The sequence below is a fragment of the Neofelis nebulosa genome, chromosome 12 (assembly GCF_028018385.1).
Source record: "Neofelis nebulosa isolate mNeoNeb1 chromosome 12, mNeoNeb1.pri, whole genome shotgun sequence".
NCBI lineage: Eukaryota > Metazoa > Chordata > Mammalia > Carnivora > Felidae > Neofelis > Neofelis nebulosa.
Genome location: NC_080793.1, coordinates 15,032,285 through 15,058,317, shown reverse-complemented (window position 1 = coordinate 15,058,317; position 26,033 = coordinate 15,032,285). Strand labels below are relative to the sequence as shown.

The 26,033-nt window shown below is 49.9% G+C and overlaps 1 protein-coding gene across 7 annotated transcripts in view; it reads right to left on the bottom strand.

Annotated features, from left to right (window-relative positions):
- The window catches only part of CDK5RAP2 (CDK5 regulatory subunit associated protein 2), a 171,049-nt gene that overhangs the window by 67,867 nt on the left and 77,149 nt on the right, over nt 1–26,033 (bottom strand). For all 7 annotated transcript variants that reach the window (XR_009251448.1, XM_058694350.1, XM_058694351.1 and 4 more), the window contains 6 exons: nt 24,162–24,299; nt 16,227–16,324; nt 11,166–11,296; nt 9,974–10,083; nt 7,745–7,873; nt 693–788 (listed from right to left, as the gene is read on the bottom strand). Coding sequence is in view for 6 of the 7 variants with exons in the window: in XM_058694350.1 (XP_058550333.1) it covers nt 693–788; nt 7,745–7,873; nt 9,974–10,083; nt 11,166–11,296; nt 16,227–16,324; nt 24,162–24,299 (702 nt within the window). In the remaining variant the exon portion in view is untranslated. The remainder of the gene's footprint in view (nt 1–692; nt 789–7,744; nt 7,874–9,973; nt 10,084–11,165; nt 11,297–16,226; nt 16,325–24,161; nt 24,300–26,033) is intronic.

The window sequence follows — 26,033 nt, the reverse complement described above, 5'->3', positions numbered from 1 at the left end:
CTCCCATTCACGACCACGAGAACGCGAACACTCTGAAGGTCACAAATGCCAAGCCTCCAGCCTCCTATCTCCCACTGTGCCCTGGTCTCTCGGGTTCTTTCAAGTTGGGAGAATGTTTGTTCCAAATGCCCAGTATGGATGTGACTGGAGGAACGTTCTACAGGGAAGGAGTCAAATTCTCAACAGTGCCCAGACGACATGAAGCTGGGTTCCGTATCAGGAGACCGGAGGGGGGCCCCCGAGAAGGGAGTCCTCACACTCCGGTCATGATCTGGGACTTCGCAGCAGTCCAGGGAAAGGGCCCTCACCTCGGCTCTGCCACTGACTTAACGTTGTGTCCTGGAGAAACCCCCTCCCCTCACAGGCCTCGATTTCCAACACATGAAACAAATGGGCGGGGTTAGATCTCTAAGGATCTGACCAGATCCAACATCCAAAGCCTGTTATTCTCTTACAACAACCCTGTTTTTACTGGCAGCCCTATGTATGTCCTCCTGTCCCCTGACAGGCTCTCCGCCCCGTGTGTGGTCTGAGAAGAGAGAGACTCAGTGTCTTTGCTCTCCACTGGCGCACGGCAAACACTCGACACAGGTACGAGGAATAGAAAAGCCAACGGATTCATCCCAAACTGGAGGACTGGCTTGGGCACAGCGAGGGGAGGACAGAATCGGGGTGGACCGCCACGTTCCTACCTTGTTGCTCTGCTCCAAGAGCTGGTCGCTCAGGAAGTTATTCTCGTCATCCTCTCCAAGTCTGGTCGTGTCCTCGTCCTCCTTGCTAGCCAGAAGCTACATGGAGCATGGAATGGTGTGAAAACGGAACCCAAAAAAGTGCGCAGCATGAATATGTATGAATAAGTCAGCGATGTCTTTTTTTTTTTTAATGCAAAACAAAAAACAAACCAAAAAGGAGGCAGAAACGAATGCCAAAGCCGATGAAATAAAAATTAACCAAAGTTAGAGATGCTGGTTCTAGCCAATCACACGCAGCTGCCCAGGATTGGGCATAATGTCAGGACAAAGGCCCCGAGAAATGACGAAAGCCATTCCCCTGCCCTGGCAGGCCCTCCCCGAGCTGCTGTAGATCGAGCATGCTGTCTGCTGTGCTGTTGCCACTCCTGCCGTTGCTAAATTCATTTTCAGATTATATAAAAGTAACAAGAGTTCAGGAAAAAGCTATTGACGGAATTGAAAGTATCAAATAGCAAGAAAGCAGTAAATGAAATTTATGTTCTGCCAGATTTCTGCATCACGTCTCCTATTTAGCCCAGCACATAAACCTCCTTATGGACTGTCACAGAGCTGAGATGGACAGTCCCAACAATGCTGTCATTCTGTTGACAAAAAAGTCCTCATCACTAATGAGTAGAGTATTGACCTTGCCTGATAGTAACTTTACGCTTTGGAGACGAGGAGCAGTCTTTTATAAAGACAGCATAAATCCCTAAGGCTTTAAAGAGGAGGAAGGCCCAAAGCTTCTGCACTGTGCATTCTCCAGAACGGGCAGTACGATGTTCCTGAGACGGCCAAATCTCAGCTCTCCGGAAGAGAGAAAATTCCAGTCCTGGGACACCTGGATTAACCAAATCAAAATGGGAGAGGAGAGGTGGCCACACCCAGGGAGCTAATCAGTCAGAGCTGTTGCAAAAATTATACTAAACCTCTCCTCACCGATGAAATTGTAAGTTCTGCACTCAAGTGTCGCTTGCTGAGTCACTTGCCAGGCGTGTTGTGCATGAGATTTCTAAGGTTCTGTCTCTATAGTTTTACTTAGCAATTCCTACATCCAGTCCATAATTTTCCCAGACCAACTTACGTTTTTCTGATCTTCCTTTTACAGGAAACCCTTATTTTGGAAGAAAGCAAACAAAACAAAGCAACTTGCCTTCATTAAGTCATTTTCTAGAAACCTTTTCAAGACCAGAACACATTCAACCTAATCATAGCCAAATCTGCAGTCAGGATCAAACGGAACCGATGATCTCACAAATGAGAGCTCCCTAAACTACGAAACATTAAACAGGCCGGACGCGTACGAATATATTCACCAAGGCGTCAAGTTTCTCCACGCGGGCCAGGGGCTTCTCTACCTCTACTGGCATCTTCCCTCGTTACTAAAACACTCTCAAGTGATAAAGATCAACCAGGGCTCTCAAACTTGTTGGTGGGAGTAGAAGATGTTAGACTACTGTGGAGAAAGTACTGGCAATGTCCTATAAAACGAATAAACCTACGACCCAGGAATTCTACTCATAGGTATTCATCAAGAAGAGTGAAAACCTCAAGATCCGTACGTGAGTGTTCAGATCAATTTTTATCATAATGTCCCCAAACCAAAACAATGCAAATCAGCAGCAGCGGAACAAAGAAACAAATTTTAATGTATCTGTGCGATGGAATACTACTTAGTAATAAAAAGGACCGCGTTGTTGGTTCACATAACAACACGGATGAGCCTCAAAAAACAGAATGCCGAGTGAAAGACGCTTTACACAAAAGAGTCTACTTGATGATTCCGTTCCTGTGAAGGCCTAGCGCAGGCAAAACTAACACATGGGGGTCGGAAGTGGAAAAATGGCTGGCGGGGAGCAGTGAGAACTGATGAGAAGGGACGCTGAGGGGTCTGGCGGAGGCGTGGGTTACACAGGTACATACGTTTGTACATCTGAGCAAACACAGACTTACGATTTCTACATTTCAATGTACGAAAATGTAACCTTAAAAGGAAAAATAACTGTAAACACATACTGAAGTTAAGATACTCGTGTTTAAGTATTTCAGGGGAAAGGCACGGGTATTTGTAACTTACATTAAAATGTATCAAAAAGATCAGATGGAGTGAATGCGGCGGGACATGTTAACAGCAGGATCTAGGTGGGGAGTGTGTGGGTGTTCACCGTCAGGTTCTTCTCACTTGGAGGTGTTTAAATTGTTTTCAGGATTGGGGCGCCTGGGTGGCTCAGTCGGTTAAGCGTCCGACTTCAGCTCAGGTCAAGATCTCACGGTCCGTGAGTTCGAGCCCCGAGTCGGTCTCTGGGCTGATGGCTCAGAGCCTGGAGCCTGCTTCCGGTTTTGTGTCTCCCTCTCTCTCTGCCCCTCCCCCGTTCATGCTCTGTCTCTCTCTGTCTCAAAAATAAATAAACGTTAAAAAAAAATTTTTTTTTTTAAATAAATTGTTTTCAGGATAAAATTCTGGGGGAAAGTCTCTCCCATCTTTAAAAAACAAAACAACAGTCTCCCTCTGCTCCCCAACAGCTCTGGTCACTGAGCATTCCCTGCCTCTCTCCAAGCTTCTTGAAAGAAGTGTCTATCCCCACGTCCGGCACTGTGGCTTTTGTCGCTGACACTCTCTACGGCACGTGAAAGGTCCCCAGAGACATCCAACACGGGAGATGGAACCCACACTGGCTCAGGGAAGAGGCACAGAGAAGCTCATCCCTGACCCTGTGGATAAAGGAAGGGTCTCCCCTTAAGTTAAGCTAAGCACAGTACTGTTAACCCACGTCATTCCCAGTTGAAATTTCAAAAGCCTCAAAGCCATTCTTCATTTCCAGAACCACAACCACACCACTACCCCATACAGCGAAAGCAAGATCAACGTTCATTTCTCTACCTCTGCCAACTCGGTCAAAATTAAAAGTAAACTCAATTTCCAGCAACGGCCAAGAAATTAAATGTTGTGGACAGAGAGAAATGTCCCTCGCTCCACACGTGAATGACTCATTGACAACTTCCCACCACTTTTTTCTGGTCTTCAGACAGTACTTGACCCTAGTGGACACCCCTCCGTAAAGCATCGCTCCGTAACGTCTGCACCATCCTGGTTCTGCCCCAACCTCCTGGGTTACTCTTTCTTGACCTGCTTTTCGGGCTCTCCTTCCTCCTCCAGGAAGAATTACCCTCAACCTCAAAAGAGAAGGCCGGACCCCTGTCTGCTCACTCCCTCGGCACACCGTGCTCTTCCTTCGCAGTCCTCCCCACACCCAGGGGCACCTGCCCCTCAGCTTCTGTGCCCGACGTAGCAGCTAGGGCAGGCCCACGTCTGCGTTGAGTTCTAACAACACGGGGTGCACAATGAAGTACCTGCTGAAAGAGCAAAGGAATGAACAGAGTCTTTCAAAATGAGAGCTGAGACCAAAAAGTATTCGGGATTACCTCTGGTCTTGCTGCCCCAGGGGTGTCCTTTGGAGCAACAGAAGCTCATGACACATGTGGACTCTCGGGCCCCATGCCAGACTGCCGGAACCAGAATCTTCAACAAGATTCCCTGGGCAAGTCACATGCGCGGTAAACTTCGGCAGCACTGGCCCGTGGTGTCACGAAAACACGGAACAGGAGCCAGAAGAAGGCTGCAGGCCCAACTCGGCCACTAACTTACTAAAAAAATTAAATGAAACTGGGGCGCCTGTGGGGCTCAGGTGGTTAGCATCCGACTCTCAGTTTCGGCTCGGGTCACGATCTCACGGTTTCGCGAGTTTGAGCCCCGTGTCGGGCTCTGCACGGACAGTAAGGAGCCTACTTGGATTCTCTCTCTCCCCCTCTCTCTACCCGTCACCCGCTCATGCTGTCTCTGTCTCTCAAAATAAACTTAATAAAAATGTTTTAATTAAATTAACTGTTTTACTGAGTGCCTACTACACGCCAGGCACTGTGCCGAGGGCTCTTTATCCATCATGTAAAATTCATAGTAACTTAGGAAATCAGACTGTTAGAAAGCGCCTCCTTTTAATGAAATTAAATCTGCTTCGGACAAACGAAATTGTATTCTGTTACTAATAGCAGAATTTAACCAGCACCTTCCGCTTCGGAGTACCATGTCTGTCCTCTAGAGTCACACAAGGCCTACTTCTGATTCAGAATGACAGCCCTTCCAATTTCTGCGTTCAATTAAATTATGCCCCTCAATCCGTGCTTGCCCTCCAAGAGGAAAAAAATTTAAAAAAAAGATCTTAGTTCTCTAGCCGTTTCTATAAATGGTGACGTAAGCAAATAGGGATGTTAGTCCTCATAGAGACTAAGCCCTTCTGCGCACTGACGCACGTATCTGACATCCTGCCCCTCAGAGGGGACGGTGGCACACATCACACAGCTCGGGGTTTGCCCGCAAAGCAGGCTCAGCAGCACCCTGACTGCCGGCTGCTCTAGTCACTCCTGTGCATCAATTCTCAAGCACATAAATTAGTAACTAGTAAACAAACATGAAGAGATAGCAACAAACTGATCTGAGACTATTTTAAGGCACTTTTAAAACCAAGGGACACCTGTCCTCAGTCTTTTGTTTGTTTGGCTGGTTTTGAAGCGAACGGCCCACACGCGGGGAGTAAGCGTGGTCTTCGCCAGCTGGAGGGGGCCCATTCCAGGGCATCCGTTTTGAGGACAAACCCGACAAACCGTATCAAGGGCCTCCCGCTGTTCAGACCCCTTGTCAAATTAAAAGTTGCAGGGGGAGCCTCTATGAAAATAAATTGTATGCTTTTCTATACCTGTATCTTTCTACATCTGTACTTTTGACCTAGAAGTTACATATCTGGGATACGTAATACCCAATACAGTCCCAGGGGAAAAAAATCCTAAACCCAGAAAGAGATTTGGGTCCAAAGACCCTCATCAGGTAATTGAAAAGAGTGACTCTCTAGAAACCATCTACATGTCCAACAATAATCAGGGGCTTAGTTAAATTTCAGTGCCTTCATTAGGTAAAATAAGATGCTATGTTGGAATACAGCAATTGGGAAGAAACAGGAAACGAAACCGTATATGCGTTGTGGGCCTGTACATGTTCATACACACAGAGAAGGAAGGATTCCAAAATGTTAATTAACTATGCGTGTTTTAAAGTGACAGGATCGGGGTAATTTCTTTTCTCTATTTTAACCCAATGCTGTGGGTTAATTAAACACTGGAGAAAAATACTGAATTTTAAAAACACAAAAGCAATTTGCTTCCCACCGCCTCCCTCCCCCGCCCCGCCTGACTTTTTCTCATTTAGCGGGAATGGTGCCCAGCCCCTGCTCCCCGAACCCAGCTGCTGGGACAAGGCTGTGCACAGCCTGGGCGTCTCTGGTCCCCCTCCGAGCAGAACCACATGCGCCCCCAGGGAACTGGCCTGGGGAGAGGCAGCGGCCCCTCTCTGCCGGCCCACCCTCACCCCCGCAACCTTTCGGCTCAGGATCACCGTGGGAACAGCCTCCTTCCCATGCGGATCTTGGGATCCTCCCATCCCATTCCGGGGGAAGATGGAACACTGCTACACAGGACAAATGTATTCACAGGGAACATCAAGCTGAAGTACAATCTGACAAATGACTCAAATCCGAATCGGCTGGTTATTAAGATCTCAGAGCGGGAAGAGGAAAAAGCCTCTGTTCTCCAAAGGACATAATGGGACATTTAACAGATTTTTTTCAAAGGGCAAATGAACAAACAAACTCGCCATTTACGACTCAAATGAAGTGGGTGAAGAATGAGCTGCTTATTAAAAATGCTGCCTTGGAGAAAACAAACCAAGAGACTTGTTTCTCCCTAAATGGATTGCAGATATTCTTAGTTTCCAAAATCATCTGGAGCCCGGGAGGCTACGATCAATAACGTTCCCTCCCTCAAAGACAGCAGATGGCCTGAGCGAAACGTAGATACCTTTGAGAGGCTCCCCCTTTGAAGGCGGGAGGAGACAGCTTCAAGGCTGACGGATCTTTCCCGGAATGTGGCAACGAGACCTCCTTTTACCTGGCCAGCTAGGCTGAGTTCAAGACAACCATCAGCAGGAAGACTGAGGGGCCCGGGACCCAGAGACAAAAGGGCCTCCCGCACCTCGTGGCTAGTACAGCCCCGGTCCCCTGAAAAAGGCTTCACAGACGCCAGGGGCAGGGCTCTTCCCTCGGGGGAGCGAGGCCAGTTAGGGGCTAAAGGGAGGGACAGGCTCTTTCTCAGCGACACGACTTCAGGCCCCCTTTTGTACGCACAGGCCGAGAACGGAGAATCGGACGCCCGGATGTCACCAGGCCGAATAAGGCTTCCCCGGTCTCTCCACGGGGCTGGACAGCTAACAGAGTGGGCCTCTCACTCGCCCCGCGGGTACATGAGCCCAGCGAACCACACGCTCTCTGTGGTCCTCGAAGAGACACCGTGATTTAACCTTTCGTGGCCCTTCCGGGCTTTCCGATGCCACCGGCAGAAAATTCCCACAGCTGGGAAGTCGGGCTCGAGGGCTGTGCTGGCACAGGCTGTGTGCTCCCCACCATGTCCCCTGTACAAGGCAGAGCGCAGGAGTCCCGGCTACGTGCGCGAAGGGACGACACATCCAGTCAGAGCCACCGGTCCAGAGGCCGTGAGTGACAAGTTGCAGAGAATTCAGAAGATTAATACACCAAGAAAATGAAAAATGTGTTTACACATGTGCTTTTCCACGTTAACAGAGTCATTCATTAAAGCTGCATCTACGCCACCCAAATTACCTGGGTGATGCGGCGACTCTCCGGATCCCCCTGAGGCCATCCCACCCATCCAGATGCACCATCCGTGGCCCAGACCCCAGGGCCCGACTCGGGAGTCAAAGGTAGCAAAATACGCCCAACGTGTCCATGCAGACAGAACCCGGACGTGAGGAGGACCTAGCAGGGCCCTCAAAACCACGTCCAGCAAAGGCAGCTTCTACAGGGGCCTCCTCAGGACAGGTGCCGTCTGAGGACATTCGGGGGGTGGTTACCGTTTTGTAGTCGGCGCGTAACACGAACGTTTCTTCTTACCTCTGTTTGGTCTGTTGCCTCAGGTCCGTCACCCCCCTGGAAACCCACGCAGGAGAGATCAAAAATGGTTTTCTTCAGGTGCTGGTTGTCTGTATACAGTTCCTTCACTAGCTGTATCAGGTCACTAACCTGAGAGACAAGAGCAGAGATAGAGCTGGGGACCCACAAGCCGACCTCAGTGCCCCTGGGCCCCGGCCCTGCACACAGACCTTCTCCTGAGCAGACTCTCCAGCATCTCCATAAACCACAATTATGGAGACTCAGGCAGCTGGTTCCAGACTTCAGGCTAGGCGGGGTACGGTGAAAAACCACCAGCATGCCTGTGTTCTAATCCCACGGCCACCGCTTCAAGGCAGAATGATCCTGCACTAAGCCTCCATTTCCTCATCTGTGGAATGGGCTACAGTGGGGATTGAAGGTGATCACAGTCACGGTGCACAGAGGACGTTGGCACCATCTACGAGCCCCACTAGCGACGGCTAATACGATCTCTGCCTCGTACCTGGGGTCCTCTGGAGGAAAAGCCCCGAGACGGACATTTCTGAGACTGCATCAGTCTTCTTTCATAGCATCGACCTTCTTCTCTGTATACCTACCCAGCGATGTCAGTAATAATAATCGTCTTCCATCACCAAGCAATCGACAGCTACCGAAATACGCCTGCAAGCTTTAGTCATTCATTCCTTACAAAACTCCTGAGGAGGTGGACAGGCTAGAATGACTATCCCTATTTTACAACAAGGAGCCACCGAACAAAGAAGTTCGTTGCCCAAGGTTCGCCCGCCGGGGGTGTCCAGGGGCCTAAATGACATACGAGGATGGCCAAAGTGCCTTGCCGCGTGGGGAAGGGCAGCTGCCCCCGCAGAGGCAGAGCGGGCCTGGAGCTGAGCCCCCAGAGCCCCCAGACAGGGCTTTGCTGGACCAGGTACATAAGCAGTTCACAGACGCCACCTCCGTTCCCTGCAAGCTTCAAGTCCTGCCGGCCAGTCATTTCACAGACTTCCTAACAGAGTAATCGTTAGCCCCTCAGATAAAGTGGGACGTCCCACCCTGACTACACACAGATGTCCAATACAGCCAAACATGAACACAAACTGGACCCACCCCGCAAGGCGGGAGTGAGAAGAACAAAACCCTCTGACTCCGCAAACACCTGCCGAGTGCCAACCGCGAGTGACCTGGTTCCTGGCCTTAACGCTGCCGCAGGTGCTGTCGGCGATCCTCGTTTTATCTTCCAAAACTAAGAGGCCTTGGCGCTCCGTGCTCCGCTCCTCCCAAAATCCTGAAAAATTTTAAATTCTCCTTTCGACTTTTTACTTTTAGTGCCTTGCACCTACTCCGTCTCTTGCTGCTGAAAAAGTCCTCCACCTAGACAAGCTCCTATTCGTCCTTCAAAACCCACTTCAGGCCTCGCTTGCCAAAAAGCCTCCTCTGATCAAGTGAGGATCCCCCGACCCCCTAGCAATTAACCCCTCCTCCTCTGCTGCCTTTGCAACCTATACCCTGCACACCCGCCTACCTCAGCGACCCTCACCCTCCACAATGCAATTACTTGTGCACGTGTCTACTACTCTATACCAGAATGTCAGCTAGCCCAAGGCAGAAACCGAATCTGTCATACATATATGGTAATTTTGTAATAAATCAGTCTCCTCTGAGCTCGCATTTCCTACTCTTCGCAGTGGTTCTTAGGCTCTTGAAACACTAAACCACTCTAACCACACCAACAACCAACAGGTTGAGAAACTTGGTTTCTAGTTTTAAAAAAGATTTACTCAGCAAACCTGGACCTTTATTCTTTCAAAAAGCAGGTATTAACTCCCACTCTGTGTGGTAGATACTGGAAAATCAAAAATAAATAAAATGCAATCACTAACTTCGAGCCGCTCACAACCTGATGGGGTCACAGATGAGTAACCAGATCATTCCAGGTCATTATGAGCATGACACGAATGCAGTCAGGTCTGAGAAGAGAAGAGAATGACCTGAGGGAGGGATAGAGAGCATTTCCTAGAGGAGATCAAGACTGGGCCGGGCCTCAAGCCTGAGAAGGAGGGTATCAGGCACGAGGGAGGGCACGGGAGGTAACATACACCAAAGGAACAAAGACCAGCCGAGAGAGAGGGAAGAAAGGAGAGAAAAGGGGCTTTCACAATCTTACACCTCAGGATCAGGAGCCCAAGACACAACAAATAACCAACAAAGCAAGGAAAGTTAACAGGTCAATACCTTTTTCTTAAGTTCTTCTTGAGAAAAATGTTCCACTTGAAGCCGATTGTGCTCTTCAAGGCAAATACTCAGATAAGATGTTTGATCGCTATAAAATGAAAATGGTTCTTCTGCAAAAAAAAAAAGGGGGGGGCCATGGAGAGCAAAAGAATATCAGAAATAGATCCTTCCAAGACCAATCCCAGTACAATCCACGTAAGGCAATTTGAATTGGGAGAAGGGGGGCAGGGGGTTGCTACAAGGGGGAATAAGTACAAATAGGGAGTTTAATGCACCACCTTTGGAGCAAAAGTAATTTTCCCTCTTTCTCTACAGGCTGATATCTCAATGTATGGTTTCATCATGGGCTGCAGACGTTCACTGCGGCCTTTTCTGAATTATAATTTGCACACCAAGTGCTGCACCTAGGGAGCATTCTGAGCGGCACAGGCAAATGGTGGTTTCGGTTTAAATGGGGGAGTGATTCTGTTTAGGTAAGAAAACAGGAAAATGAGATGTGACCCTCAAGGGTAGCGCTCCAGGGAAATACACGTGCCCGATGTATCTTTCACTGGCCCCGGAGCCCTCTGTGGTAGTGAGCACACCAAGTACAGAAAACGGGCTGCTAGATCTAAGAAAAGAGAATCTCCGGTCACCTACGTCAGGGTCTGCTTCCTCTGCAGCAAACGTCACATCCCAATGGGGGGGTGGGAGGGAGCGGGCCAAGTGCTGCTGTGATGAGCAGAGCAATGCAAAGACCACAGGCTCCTCATCCCCTCACCCTGTGTCCCTCCCTAATGAATCCCTTTGTGGTCACAACGCTAAACGCAAAGTTTCAACGCGAAACGGCAACCTCCAGGCTGTGGGTCTGTGTGGTGCAGGCTTTGCAGTGGGTACCCCGGTAGGCAGAGCCCAGACGTGGTGGGCCCTGAGGCGACGCGGATCTAGAAGTACCAAGTGATGAGAGCACGGCAGAGGCAGCGAGGTACCACCCCCCGGCACACCCTCTGAGGCACGGACATGACGCGCTGGGCCTTTGCACCAAGGCCAAAGCCAGGTGGACGCAGACTGGGAGAGCCAACGTTAACACAGAACCCAGAGGAAATCCCGTGCCTTCCCCATCCCCTACTTAAGTTTTAGGACTTTCTTCAAGCTCAGCCAAGGCCCTCCACGTGGAAAAACCAAAGGGAAACACATGCAAGAGGGCACGTACCTTCCCGCCTCCGAATGTCACTGATCTGCTCCTCCAGGGCCCTCTGCAAATTCCGACAGGAGAGCACATCCTGCTCCAGCTGCGTCCGCAGAGCGAAAATGCTGCTCAGCTCGGCCTGCAGGCTGTTGATACTTCGTAAAACAAGACACCAGGATTTTTTTTTTAAGTTCTTATTTAAATTCCAGTTAGTTAACACGCTGGGTAATATTGCTTTTAGGTATGGACTAAATACAGTGACTCAACACTTCCATACATCACCCGAAGACACCAGAAATTTGTACACAGACCTATCTGTGTTTCAAATGACAAAAGCCGGGGCGCCTGGGTGGCTCAGTCGGTTGAGTGTCCGACTCTTGATTTCAGCTTGCAGTTGATGAGTTCGAGCCCTGTCAGCACAGAGCCTAGTTGGGATTCTGACTCTCTCTCCCTCTCTCTCTGCCCCTCCCCCGCTTGCTCTCTATCTCTCTCTCAAATAAAAATAAACTTTAAGTAATTAATTAACTAATTAATTAATTTAAAAAATGCAAAAGCCAGCAAGCCTCCCTTTGATTGTTATGTCATCAGTGGGTTTTTTTTTTATTGGTTATGAAAGTTGGATTTACTTGTTTATAGAAAATTTAAAATACAAAAGTATAAGAAAACAAAAATTACATTAACTAACATTAATTAACTACCAGTTAACACATGGCAGACTACATTTCCTTGTTTAAGATTTTATTTGTTTTTAAGTAATCTCTAATCCCAACATGGGATTCGAACTCACAACCCCGAGATCAAGAGTTGCATGCTCTACTGACAGGCAGCCAGGCGCCCCCAGACTGCATTTCCTCCCAATCTTTTTCCTTGAGTGTTCACCCTTACAAGGTGAAAATAGTACTTGGTGTCAGATACTGAATTGTGCATTCCTCACTTAAATAGTTCCCTACATTTTTGGAAGTTATTTGCAAGCATCATTTTCAGTGACTATGTAACATTAATCAGGTAAACTTCCCACCGTTTATTCCAACTCATCCTCTATTAGTGGACATTTGGGTCATTTCCAAGTTTTTACTACAGGTGTAAATAAAAAGAAATAACGTAATTGCCCAGAACACTTCTCTGTTTGGAGTAATGCCTCACAAGGGCTTGGGTGTGGATGGGGAGGCTCTCCAGGGCCTGCGTGTCACCTGGCACCCAGGCTTCAGAAGAGGGGACAAGTGAGAAGAGCGAATGTGTCATTCCTGAAAGAGGTAGTACTGGGGGTAAAAACAAGGGGAGGGAGGGAGGGAGGGAGGGAGGGAGGGAAGGAAGGAAGGAAGGAAGGAAGGAAGGAAGGAAGGAAGGAAGGAAGGAAGGAAGGAAGGAAGGGAAAAGAAAGGAAGAAAGAAAAAAGAAAGAAAGGAAGGAAGGAAGGAAGGAAGGAAGGAAGGAAGGAAGGAAGGAAGGAAGAAGGAAGGAAGGAAGGAAGGAAGGAAGGAAAGAAAGAAAGAAAGAAAGAAAGAAAGAAAGAAAGAAAGAAAGAAAAAGAAATTAAAGAAAGAAAGAAAAGAAAAGAAAAGAAAAGAAAAGAAAAAGAAGGAAGGAAGGAAGGAAGGAAGGAAGGAAGGAAGGAAGGAAGAGAAAGAAAGGGAGTTGATAATGGGAGGAAGAGAAGGACCAATTTAGGGACCAACAGAACTCCATTGTGATAGGTCGGCCCCATTCAGTCTCACATCTGGGTCTGTGTGACACAGCGTGACCTGCACAGAGAGCCTGCATGACACCAGCAGCCCAGAATTCACAAGAGGCCATGAAAATGCACACCTCCCAGAATCTGCAGGAATCTGCTGTCCAACAGAACTTCTGGAAGTTAGAAGTGTTCTGTCTATGCACTAATATGGTAGCCACGGGCTAAATGTGCCTATTGAGCAGTTGAAATGTGGCTAACATTCTGGGGAACGGGATGCCGCATTTTTCTTAATTCAGATGTAAATAGTCCCATGGCTCGTGGCCACTGACTTGGGGCAGTACAGACCCACCAGATGGGCTCTGGATTCCTACTGACGTGGCACCTGGCAGGGATCTGAACTGAGTGCCCCCAGCTCTCAGAGGAACAGAGACCCCGGCCAACGTCTGAATAACATAAGCGATGTTTCACTGAACATCTCTGTGCCTAAAGCCTTTTCACATTCAGGTTCATTTCTTAAGACCAATTCCCAGCAGTGCAACTGCTGGGTCAAAGTACATGAACATATTTTGGGGCACCACATTTCCAAGCCACACTGCCAGTGTGGAGCCTGCTTGGGATTCTCTCCCCCTGTCCCTCCCCCGTTCACTCACACATTCTCTATCAAAATAAACAGATAAACTTAAAACAAAATATATGAACATTTTTCGAGACTAGCAAAACACCTTAACACATCAGAAAGCCTCCTCTTTTAAATACTGAGAAATACATCACTCTCTGTCCAGCGTCTGACCTTTGGTTCCTTAAGAGGGTCCATCAACACCTTGAAACCACATGCGAATACTTAAGAACATGTGGATTTTTCTAAAGAGAGGGCCCATGAGCTTTCATCAGATTTTTCAAAAGGGATCCAGAGCCCCCAAAGGGTTAGCATTAGCAGCAACTGCTCCTAACGTCTGGGCTTGAGACTCAAGCCCCACTCTCCTTCAGAGATTTCTTCCAGCTCCACCCCTCGAACCGCGCACATAAATCAACATACATCGGAAGGAAAATAAACCGTTATGTCTAATCGTCTATGCTCGCTGCTTTGACGATGGTTCGTTGTGAAGCAGCCTCCTTGCAAGGGAAGGGGCCCTACCAGCAACCTGTGCCTAGTTCCATTTCAAGACAATCATAATGATCAATTTGTAAGGCTGATGGAAAACCTCACGGAGGTGTCACAGCACTCGCTCGGATGCAGCCGTGCTGCAGAGACATTTCAGCAGGAGGAAAAAAAAGGAGCGTGTTTCCACGCAGCTCTTGCGATGAGGGCGGAGGAACGCGATCGGCTGCACTCCCTCCTCCGTTTCCTGACAGGGTGAAAAGTACACCGCTGTTGCTCCTGTGCCTGTCATTTATGTTCCCCTAACTCCAGGGCCTTTTCCAGGTGTGAGGAGTTGGTGGAACAAAAGGTGTTTCGCCTGGAAAGAAACAAAAGCCCTGCGCAGTCCTCCTTCTGCAACATGGAGGGAGGGGGAGGCAGAAACGAGGAGCCGGAGCCAAGCTCCCGACGGCACCACCGCTCCGGACCTCGGGCAGGTCGGTCAAACTGCCGGAGCCCTGCCTTCCTCATCTGTGAAATGGGGCTGATACCCTTCCTTCGGGACTGTTCTGAGGATGAAACGAGAGCTGCACGGGAAAGAGCTCAGCACAGGGCCCAACACACAGGAGACAACTCGACAGGCGTTTCCCTCTTTCCATACATCTGAGCAACTCCCGAACGCAAAGAGGGTATTTATAAGCCAAACTTTCTGATTCTCGGGAGTTACAGCAGTGATTCCCATCTGGGGACAATTAACCTCCCAAGAGATATGTGGCACTATCTGGAGACACTGTTAACAGGCCGTCACGCCAGGGCAGGGGAAGGCGCTTCTGGAAGGGAGCAGTAAAAGCTGAGATAGTGCCAAGCACCCCACACGGCCCAGGACCCAGAGAAGCTGCCCAGGTAACCCGACCTGGCCCGCTGCCCCTGAGTTTCCCAGCTTCACCGGCCCCACCCCCTGTAAAAACGCCGAGCTGCTGAGGCTTCTGGAAAAGGCCCACTTTTACAGAGTGACGCCTACTCCCAAAATCTCATCGGCATGTTTCCATTTTCTCTAAATTCATTTCAGATCAACAAATCTGAAAATTATGTCATCTCTCAGAAGACCAGGCGGGGGGTGGGGGGCCCGTCCACTCACGGCTTCCTGCGTGGCTACTCCGCCCCAGCCGCGGTGACAGGCACGGGGGAAATGGAGCTGAGCGACACAGGATCCCACCCGGAGGGGGCGCAGGGTCCCCACGAGGAGGCAGGCCAGTTACAGACACGTGCCCAGAGGGTGGCAAAGGCAGCTGCGAGGGCAGAAAACTCAGGACGACAACCATCCTGGGGACAGCCTCCTCACGAGGGTAGCCCTCCAGATGAATCCTCAAGGACCTCTGGGAGACAAAGGCAGGCTGTGGAAACGGTGCGAAGGCAGAAGCAGGAGGGCACACGGCCCAGGCCCTGGTGAAGGAAGGAATGGAAGACCATTCCAGCCAGAGTGAAAGTCTTAGAAGGAGCAGTAAGGGGACAAATACCTTAACTTTTTATTATGGAGACTTTTAAACAGACACAAACGAAAAAAGCTAATACAATGAGCCCCTTCCCATCTACTCACAGCCCAGCCCTGACCTCCGGGCAGCCATGGCCGCTCTCGCTCCCTCGGTGTCCCCAACCCACCTCCCTCACTTCTGTATAGTTTTGAAATGAACCGTATCCTCTCACCTGTAACTACCCCCACTGTGCAGAGAGAGGACTTTGTGAGGTGAAAAATCACCGAGGTCAATCCTGCACTGGCGAACAGAGGCCCCGGACAGAGTGGGCCACCTGCCCGCGGACACAGAGCCGGGACAGAACAAGAGCACTCGCCCACGGGGGGCTCTCGTCACCACACCTCACAGGCACCAAATCATTTCAGCAGTTCTATAAAGACACAAGTCGCTCCAGAACCTTGTATGAGCCCCTGGGTTCGGTCACTCACCACCTGTGTAACTTTGGAAAAGACACTCAACCTCCCTCAGTCTGCGTGGCCTTATGGGAAATAGGGTAACAATTGTTACAAGGTAACACACATGGAAGTGTTTCTAGATCTATTAAGAAGGCACTATAGATTACTGAGAAATTATTGTTATGTTATTTTTATCCTAAGTTCATTAGAATAAAAGAAATCAACCCCAAAGTCAGATGCTTCTCGATATAAAATAGGTTTACCCGATTTAAGTCAGGCAACCATCATCCAAGCATCATCTAAGCTTCCTGACCAAACCAGGATGGCTTTGCTGCCTCAGACGCCAACCGTATTTATTCGGAATACGTGTGTCTACGTAGGAGTGTGAGGTCCAAACAGTAACCTTACCTGTCTGGGTTCTGCAGAGATTTTACCAGGTGAGTATAGATGTCCTGCTCCTTCTTTAAGACTTGAATCAGCTCTTCATAGTCTAATTGTTGCTTTTCCTGGAAATGACAACGGGCATCTGACATTAAGGGGAGAACTGTAAAAGAGTCCATCCTGACGTTATGCAAACATATGTGGGTAGTTTCTAAATCCAAACGGAGGTGATCCCGGGTGCCAGGCTGTCGGGCAGGCCACGGTCACAGAGCACCACCTGCAGGAGGAGTGGGGAATGACTGCCCGCCACGTCCCTCGGAACAAAGCCGAGTGCTGTGCTTCCAACACTGAATGGCTGCTATAAAAGGATCATCGCTGTCACCCGATCCACCAGTCGTGAAACTGCCTCCCCTCCAAGCGGCTGGTCATCGTTTTCGCAACACCACAGAGAACGCCTCTCCACGTTGCTCTTGCTCTGGAGAACAGAAGTTCATCAACCAAAAGGGACAAGGGACTTACATTAAAACAGAAAAGGCCAAGTGAGCCGCTTCTAAAGGCATCCGGAACAGAATGATGACAAAGGGATCTAAGGGGGATCTCTGGAACCTACTTATGTGACCTGAGGTAGCCAGCTAACACCAATGGGTGAAAGTTTGAAGACTATCAGGATATTTACATAGGCTCAAAACACCTCAAAATGCTTACCAATTACAAAGGAAAAAGAGTAACCATATAGTCAAGACACCTAGCAGGCGCCACCTGCATAAAGCCGTCAAAGTCAGCGTGGCCGGTAATGAGACAAATCTAAATTGGGGACCAACAGGCTGCGATGAGAGGATATTCCCACCAAATACACCTGCCTGAACCCGATCAACCCAGCAACGTCAGACAAACCCAACCTGAAGGACATTCTACATATGACTGGCCTGGACACTTCAAAATTATGAAGGGCATGAAAGTCAAGGGTAAGACCGAGAAACTGCCCCAGACTAAAGACTAAAGAATCACGACAAAGCAACGTGCGATCCCGAATCAGATCCTCTGGCCACAAAGGGCTTTACGGGACGAGCAGTGAAGCACCCGTGAGTCTGAGGATTAGAAGGCGGTGGGGAGTCGGCCTAGTCCCTGCCCTTGACGGCTGCACCATGGCACACAGGACAGTGTCCCTGCTTACGGGAAATACACGCTAGGGGACTCAGAGGGGACAGGGCTTCTCGTGGGCCACTTGCTCGCAGAGGCCTCAGGAAAGGTAAAATCCTTTATTCTCGAAACCTGCCTATAAATTTGAAATCATTCCAAGACAAGGGAAGAACGCTAAATAAAGTTAACATGCGCAGACTGGGGCAGCGTCCTGTGTGGACAAGATGCTCCCTAAATGCTCGAGGGAGGCGCTCAGGTCGTGGGGAGACTAGAAGAGCAAGCAGCCCTTGTACTTCCCACTGACCTATGCCTTCTCCTAAAGTTAAGATACCGCCCGGGACAGGGGTGGAAACCTGACTGGACCCGAAGGAGCACGGTTACTGCACCACAGCGGTGTTGGTGTTTTCCTGTGACGGTGTCAATCCAAAGAAACACAGGGACCCTGTATGTGTTACAGGCATCTCAAGTTATCTTAAAATATTCATTTTACCACCGCTTCAGAACCACAGCGGTCACTATACTCACCATGTGACCCCGTCGTTTAACGCGTTAATAAAGAAGCACCATTTCCAAAGCAGATTTTTTTCAATAGTCTGATGACTGAATTTCAAAGTAATTGGCTTCCTTTATAATCCCGTGCATATATTTTATGCATTGGAAGACCTTTCCAGGGAAGAGATCCCTGGCTTCCGCAGACTGCTGCAGGGATGCAGAGGGCAAGGAAAGGTTAGGGGCCCCTGACCCGCGAGAATACCGCCAGGCCCCTCGCCCTGAACAAGACAAGGCAAAGGCACCACCTGCTAATTAAGGGGTCCAAACGCTAAACCACCAGCTCGATCATGAGAAGTTAGGTACCCAGACTGCTAGAAATGTCGGGCCCTTTTGTAAATCATGCCACATGTCCCTGGCACAGGGAGCTCCCATATGCCTTTTGTGCACAGCAACAGTGTCACGTGGGATTCTCTCGGCTCCCACCTGTACACACCATGTGCGTCAACAGAGGGTCCCCGAGAAGAGCCCGGGGAAGAACTGAACAGGATAACAAGACGGTGTCAGCCACTGTGCTCAGTGCTCCCTGGGCATTTTCTCAGGCCTCCCGACAACCCAGGGAGCCGAGGTGTCACCACCCTCCTCGTTTCCGCGATGAGGGAGCTGCGGCACAGAGGGCTGACGGCAGCCAAGGTCAGGTGGAGAGGCAGGGCGCGGACCCAGGCAGCCAGGCCCTGAGGCCTGAGCTCTTCAGTCCAGCCATCCATGCCCCAGAATGGATGCGACGCACCGGGGCGCTTGGCAGGGAATCACTGTCACTGTCAACCACATGAAAGGCAGCCAACAATGATGAAGAAAATTTTAAAAACTACTGCCTCTTGCCTGAGCAGCTCGGTCGGTTGAACGTCCGACTCTGGCTCAGGTCGCGCTCTCACAGTTTGTGAGTTCGAGCCCCGCGCTGGGCTCTCTGCTGTCAGCACAGAGCCCGCTTCGGATCCTCTGCCCCCTCTCTCTCTGTACCTCCCTCACTCGCACTCTCTCTTCAAAATAAACAAACGTTAAAACAAACCTACTGCTTCTTGAGCACCTACCATGAAGGGCAGGGATAGTTAGGAGGGTGTGACCTTACTAACTGTGTGACCTTCAGCAAGTTCCTCGACCTCTCTGTGCTTCAATATGCACACCTCTAAAGGAAGGTGATGATTCTACGTCGCTCACAGGGCGGTGAAGGAGACCGAATGAGCTAATCTCTACAAAGTTCTCAGGGTGATGACCAGTACAAAATAAACACTCGATAACGTCAGCCATAACTTCTGTTCCCACGTTCTGGCGCTATGCTAGGCACTTGGGACACAGATCGTGTCTCACGGAAACCAGGGAAGCGTGTTAATCCTCCCATTTTTCAGATGACGAAACTGACTGTCTGAGAGGGAACATTTGTTTGAGGCCGTCCAGCTGACAAGCGGCGGTCAGAGTCTGTGCTTACGTATGTAACTGCAAAGCCAGCCAAGAAGGGCTAGGAAAAGAAACGGGTAAATACGGACTTCTGTCGGATGGAGTGGGCTCCAGATGTGGAGTGTGTGCGCCCAGGCCCCGTGTCTTAACCGGAGGGTGGTGGGCGGGGCCCCAGAGGACCACCTGCTGCAAGGTGAGGGCCCGGATGCCCGACTCAGCTCCCCTCCGGCCTTCTCGCCGGCAGCTCTTGGAACCTCCCACCCCCACCTGCCAGCTGCCCACACCTGCACTTCCCTTCCCCCCGCTCTTCCTCCTCAGTGGGACAGAGGAACCCCTCCATCCGAGCTCCAGAGGAACGACCCCCGCCCCCGCCCCGCAGAGACCATCATTCACCCCTCTCCACTGACACACTCCCAAGCACCTTACGGGGTCTGCTTAGGCCAAATTCTCACCAGGAAGCCTTGCCTGACAGAGAAAAATGCCCTCTTCCAGCGCCCACGGCACTGGTTCACTTTCACCCCGGGGCAAGCGTACCAACCACCTGCCGACAGGTCCGACGGCCCCTTGTGGGCAGCCATGTCCCAAGCCAGGAACAGTACCTGGCAAAGACCAAATGCTGCCACAGACTGGTGCCATCCTGCTGTGTAAGGGCCTGGGTGAGGGGCACCACTCGGGTGTTATGGTGATGGGTGTTATGGGGATCCCATAACACCAACACAAGGACGGGCGTGCAAAGTCCTGAGCGCCAGGGAGGAAGAGGAGACATCACTACTGAGCAGGGGCAGGGAAGGCGACACCACAGGGGCTTCTTTAGGGATGTTTAGGAGTCACCCAGTAAACAAGGACACAAAAGCCACTCCAGGCAGATGGAACAGCACGTGCGAAGGCACGGAGAGAGGCACAAACATGGCACTTTCAGGAATCTGCAAGAAAATGGGTAATCTGCATGAAATGGGTAAGTGGAGAACACAGGGACCGATATGGATCTTAAGAGCAGAGATTCCTGTGGGTATTGTGCATAATGGAAGTCAGAGTGAGTCAACGTCTTCCTAGAAGCAAATAGCTCACCCATGTTAAATAAATGAACTCTTCAGAGCCATTTGGGTCCCATTTCATCATTCACCTACTCCCCTGTGTTGAATCATGCCCCATTAGAATGAAGTCATCTGGCTCCCTCAGCAGAGCTCACAAACCAGTGGATCTCCTCAGTGTAGAGGCAGAGGGCCAGGCTGCCCAGAAGGGAGCGACAAGCAGCCACCCCCACCCTCCCTCCTGCCCCCCCAGACGAGGAACAAGACACAGCCCAGACGGGAGGTCTCTCACCCCGAAAGGAGAGTATGACTGCCACACACCTACCTGTGTCTGACTCCGCAGTCGTTCCTCCACAGCCCTTGGAATGACCACCCAGCTCACCCCTCCTCCCCTCTCTCATCTGAAAACTGTCCCTAAAACACAGGGGCAAGACCCTGGAAGCCCCCTCTGTCAGTGAGCCAGCCCCCTGGACCCACACTGAACCAGTTCGATTTTCTCTCCGGATTCAGAGACTTCAACTGAGAAACCAGAAGTCTGGGACGCTGGGTGTGCATCATGTCAAGGACAGAGCTCAAGGGTTCAAGACCTCTGCTGCCCACGGGGCTGCCACAGTTTCACCCTCCCCGAGACACGGCTACTCAGCTCTCCCAACAAATACTCCCTTTCACTGTGATCGTTTTGACCACACTACTCAATGCTGGATTCACAGCTTGCAACCAGAAGAACCTTAAGTAATGCACTTACATTATTTCCAATTCTATCAGGAGGTAAGCATGCAATTCCCCCATTTACAGGTCGGGAGGGTGGGTTTCAGAGAGATGAAGGGACTTGCCCAAGGTCACGGAACTAGCGAGAAGAACGGGCGTTCCGACACAAATCCTGGGCATTTCCTACTCTGCACAGTTTCCTTAATGACTAGAAGGAAACACATGTCATGCACAGACCACAACCTGAAGAGGTAGCTGATATGTAAAGAGAAAGCTTAACGGCTCACTTCTTGGTAAGCAGGGCAATTTAGTGGCCTGCTAAATGGATGGTGTCTACTTTGGTAGCTATGTCACAGCTCGGCAACAAAGACATTTGTTTGGATACTCAGGAAATTCAGCAGCGCTGTCCCAACCATGTCAACAGCCAAGCTATAAATCTTTGGCTGAGGCAACTTAAATACGGTCAGTGTGGTTTACTCTCTGTTCTTCAATTCCCTGATCGTCCAGCATTAATTCTCAGGATCACACAGTGATCAGAGGCAACAGAGACTGCCCCGACTGCATGGAGACCTCATCATAGCCTCAAGTTCTTTGTAGAAATGGGCAGAGGATAAACCCTAAATCAACACAAAGTGGCCGAGGGCACAACGGGAGAAATCCACGTTTTCTACAAAGAACGAACTACGGTCTAAAAAGCATACCTTTCTCATGGCGGGGGGGGGGGGGGGGGGGGGGGGGGGAGGAGGAAGGGCGCGAGGGGAAGGAAACTGCAGGCTGCGCCCAGTCGGGACTACCTGAACTGACACTTTAGAAATTTATAATTCCAAAACGATCATTTATAATTCCTTACCCACAATTAGCAATTAGTCTTGCAGAACAGAATTAAAGCCTTTGCGAAAACACTAAGGCATTTTAAGGGCGCCTGGGTGGCTCAGTCGCTCGAGCGTCTGACTTCAGCTCAGGTTATGATCTCACGGTTCATGGATTCGAGCCCCTCATCAAGCTCTGTGCTGACAGCTCGGAGCCCGGAGCCTGGAGCCTGCTGCGGATTCTGTGTCTCCCTCTCTCTGCCCCTCCCCTGCTCACGCTCTGTCTCGCTGTCTCTCAAAAATGAATAAACTTTAAAAAAAAATTTTTAATAAAATAAAATACTAAGGCATTGTGGTAATTTAAACATCACCAGCATCTACATGTAACAGAAAATGAAATGATGACTCTTCACTTGTGATTCTACGCAGTACAGACAGCGCCCAGCCCAAGAAACCAAAAAAGCGGGACAGCTGATCAAACTAGTGAGATTAAACTGGAAAACACTCAGCCTGTTCCACACACCCATAAACGTTTCGTTCGACACTTAGACACAGTTTATATGACTAAAACAGGATTCGACATGGCAAAGTTCGATGAGATGCGTTCAGGTCAGTGAAGATCTGTCCGTCTAAATGCCCAGCATCACCTACGTGGTGACAGGGCCAAGAGAAAAATCCTGGCCTCCAGGCTTCTGACCCAGCCCAAGGGGTCCTCGACACTATGCTGGTATTCTCATCCAAGAGAAACGGCAGAATGCCAGTCCACCAAGGGTCGGAGGTAAGAAAAAGCCCCCACTGTCCAGTGATGCCCCCCGGCCCAGGGCTGACCCTGAGCCTATCCACAGTGCAAAAGCTAGTATTGGCTGCCAAACAACTCCTACACCAGCCGTAAAACGACCCCTGATTCGTCCTCCCCAACCACCCCAGGTGCCCTGGCCCCTCCCCTAGGGACCTCTCCAGAATCCAGTAACCGCAGGGTTGGTACCCGCACCAGAGCAGGTACTCCAGCCCTACTGCCCGAGTCTGATCCGATGGGTGTTCCCGTGCTGTACCGGTTGTTAATTATTGTGAGAATCACCCTTCACAAAACCGCACGTCACGATCAGAGCCATTCATCAGGGAGCTAATTTGCGTAAGAGTTCTCTGTCTTCTGAATGTATGAACTTAATTAAAGCCAGGTTTAAGGGGAAAAAAAAAAACCAAAACCTTGGCCTACGGTGAGCTCCTCTCCTTTCCCACATCTGGCTGCCAAGTTGCATCACATGCAAGCTGGGGGTCAGAGCAATCTGTATGTATGTCACACGAACCAAATCATTTCTTCACTCAACAAACATTTGCTTACTGGGCCACGCACTGGGCCAGGCATCGGGATTCACACACGAATTCCAGTCCCCTACCCTGAGGTGCCATCCGTGGTGTGTAAGGGCCTGGGTGAGGGGCACCACTCGGGTGTTATGGTGATGGTTATGGGTGTTATGGGGATCCCATAACACCAACACGAGGATGGGCGTGCAAAGTGCTGAGCGCCAGGGAGGAAGAGGAGACGTCACCGCTAAGCAGGGGCAGGGAAGGCGACACCACAGGGGCTCCTTTAGGGATGTTTAGGAGTCACCCAGTAAACAAGGACACAAAAGCCACTCCAGGCAGATGGAACAGCACGTGCGAAGGCACGGAGAGAGGCGCAAACACGGCACTTTGAGGAATCTGCAAGAAGTCAGCTGTAGTTAGAGATGATGGCGAGCGACCTGAGGCCAGACCAGGAAGGAGGGCCCGCTGGGCCAGTTTTCGTGTGTATCTGAACAGGAAAATGTTCTTAACACAGAAATTACATAGAGAGATTACATAGTTCTTGAGATGTGAACCCTGGGACAGCAAATACAAGGCTCATCTTTTTCTTTTTTTTTTTTTCCAATTTTTTTTACAGTTCATATTTCGAGAGAGAGCACGTGAGCGGGTTTACAGAGAGAGAAACCCAAGCAGGCTCCGCACTGTCAGCACAGAGCCTGAAACGGAGCTCAAACCCACGGACTGTGAAATCATGACCTGAGCTAAAATCAAGAGTCAGATGCTTAACGGACTGAGCCACCCAGGCAACCCCTAGGCTCATCTTCAACGAGCTGTGATTTACCAGTTTCCTGAGTGTTGCAAACGCCACTGCTCAGCTAATGGACACTAATCTGTAAGGCAGACAAAGAACCCTCCCCGTATCTGTTAGAAGCTCAATTACTGGCAAGAAGGCACTGGAGGGGCTCTAGATGAGAGCAGATATCACATACGTGTCAGGAGAGAACGTGAATTCACGTGTGATGTCTGCCTCCGGTCAAGCTTACCTCGGAGAAGAGCTGTTTGCATGGTGACCGCCACAAAGAGCACTTTTCCGGGAAGTCTTCACTCCTGACCGTGAGATCCTCCCCGGTCTGTGAACGATGGTTCTGCTGGACTGCTTCCGAATCTTTTTCACTGAATTTCTATGGAAACAAATCGTGAGGAAGTTTTCATCAAGAAAAAAAAAAGTCTTCGTAACAGATTGTCCAGAACTCTTGAAGGGAAGATACTTTATTTTTTCTTCACATTATTTTCCTCGAAAAAATTTCCATCATCCCCAAATACTAGGCAATCACAAAACTGTAACGCAGCCAGCACCCCGAGGAGAAAAGCAGCCCGCGGGCACGGCACAGGCAAGGTGGTGGCAGTCGTTACAAAGCCCTTCTCCCCACCACCGAGATGGCTGCCCAACGGGTGTGGAGCACCAAGCCCAGGCCTGGCCCCATGGGACGGGGTTCCCATCCTGGGTCCCCCTTGGCCAGGGCGTGACCTCCGGGTCTGCTTCCTATCCTGCAGGGTTACTGCGATGATAGAGGAAGTGTTTATCGCAACCCAACAAAATCCCGTCTCTCTCGAAACATCACAAATTTGACAAAACTTGAACCATCGATATCCGCGAGGAAACTGGACTTCGGGAAGAAAAACCGCAAAGCGTTCTGAGGTGTGGTCACAGATGAAAGCGTCCTCGTGATGACGCACAGCACAGTCCCCTTCATCGACCCCTTCAGAAGATCTGGCATTCGACAACACAGCAGGACTGGAGACCGTTTCTCTGATCTCGTGGGCAAGTTGAAGCATGGAATCTATCTCTAAGTGTTTAAAACCTAGAAACTCCTTAGCTAGGGGTCTGTCCACTCTGGGTCAGAAATTAAGGACGAGAACCACCTCTCATTCCTAAGAATCTATCAGACTTACTTCATCATGTCAAGCTTTTATGAGAAAGGAGATCAGCACAAACATGAAAAAAACAGAGGCACTTTTTCTTATAAAAACCTCTTTAACTGTCCCAGGAAAAATTAGAAACCAAATAACCAATACTGAATTTCTAGACTTGCTATAATACAGCTGCGCTTGAAGTAACGCTTTTCATTTTCCTTTTTTTAAAAGTCCAATTATACATATACGCTGTGTAACAATCAAACAGCACAGCACGGCTTACAGGGAGAACGTCAGCCCCCACCTCTTCCTCCTCACCTCCGGGCCCCACTCCCAGGAAAACACAGCTTCCAGCCCCTCGGCTTCTTCCGCTACTTATATTACATTCCTACTCTCCCGCGGCCTGACTTGTGAAAGTAACATGGGTCTCGGCTCCCACGGCGCAAGTTCAGGGATTTGGCTCTTACATCATCTGCCTCCCCACCTCAGCACTTTTCCTGATAGTTACAATTTCAATTCAGATGACAGTCCGCATTCACAGCATCATGACCACACAAATACTGTCCACGACTCACCCACGTGGCCCTCCCGTGAGCACATCTCCTTTCGTGCTTGTTTCTCTGCTTTCCTTGGAATCAGTAACAAGTGCTTTGCTCTATTTGTCCACTTAGTTCATGAAACTAAATTAGGTACTTAATGTAAATTCATCTCTAAACTCTCTAAAATAACTTTCAAATGTCTCTAGATGCAGCCAGACACACCAGGTAAGGGAAGGGCTCTGTTTCTGTTTCTCGGAGAAAGCCCAACGTGGAGGCCCTCTCTCGAAAGCACTCAAATACAAGCTCTCTGCACCCTGGCACGTCTGGTCACCACAACCTAGGAAAATCCCCTACTTGCTGGATCCCACGTCTCTGTCCTGTTCAGTTAGCTTCTCATTTGTATGGATAGGGTCACTGTTCAGGAGTTCCCTGCAAGGCGGTACCCTGGAGGCATAGGATTTT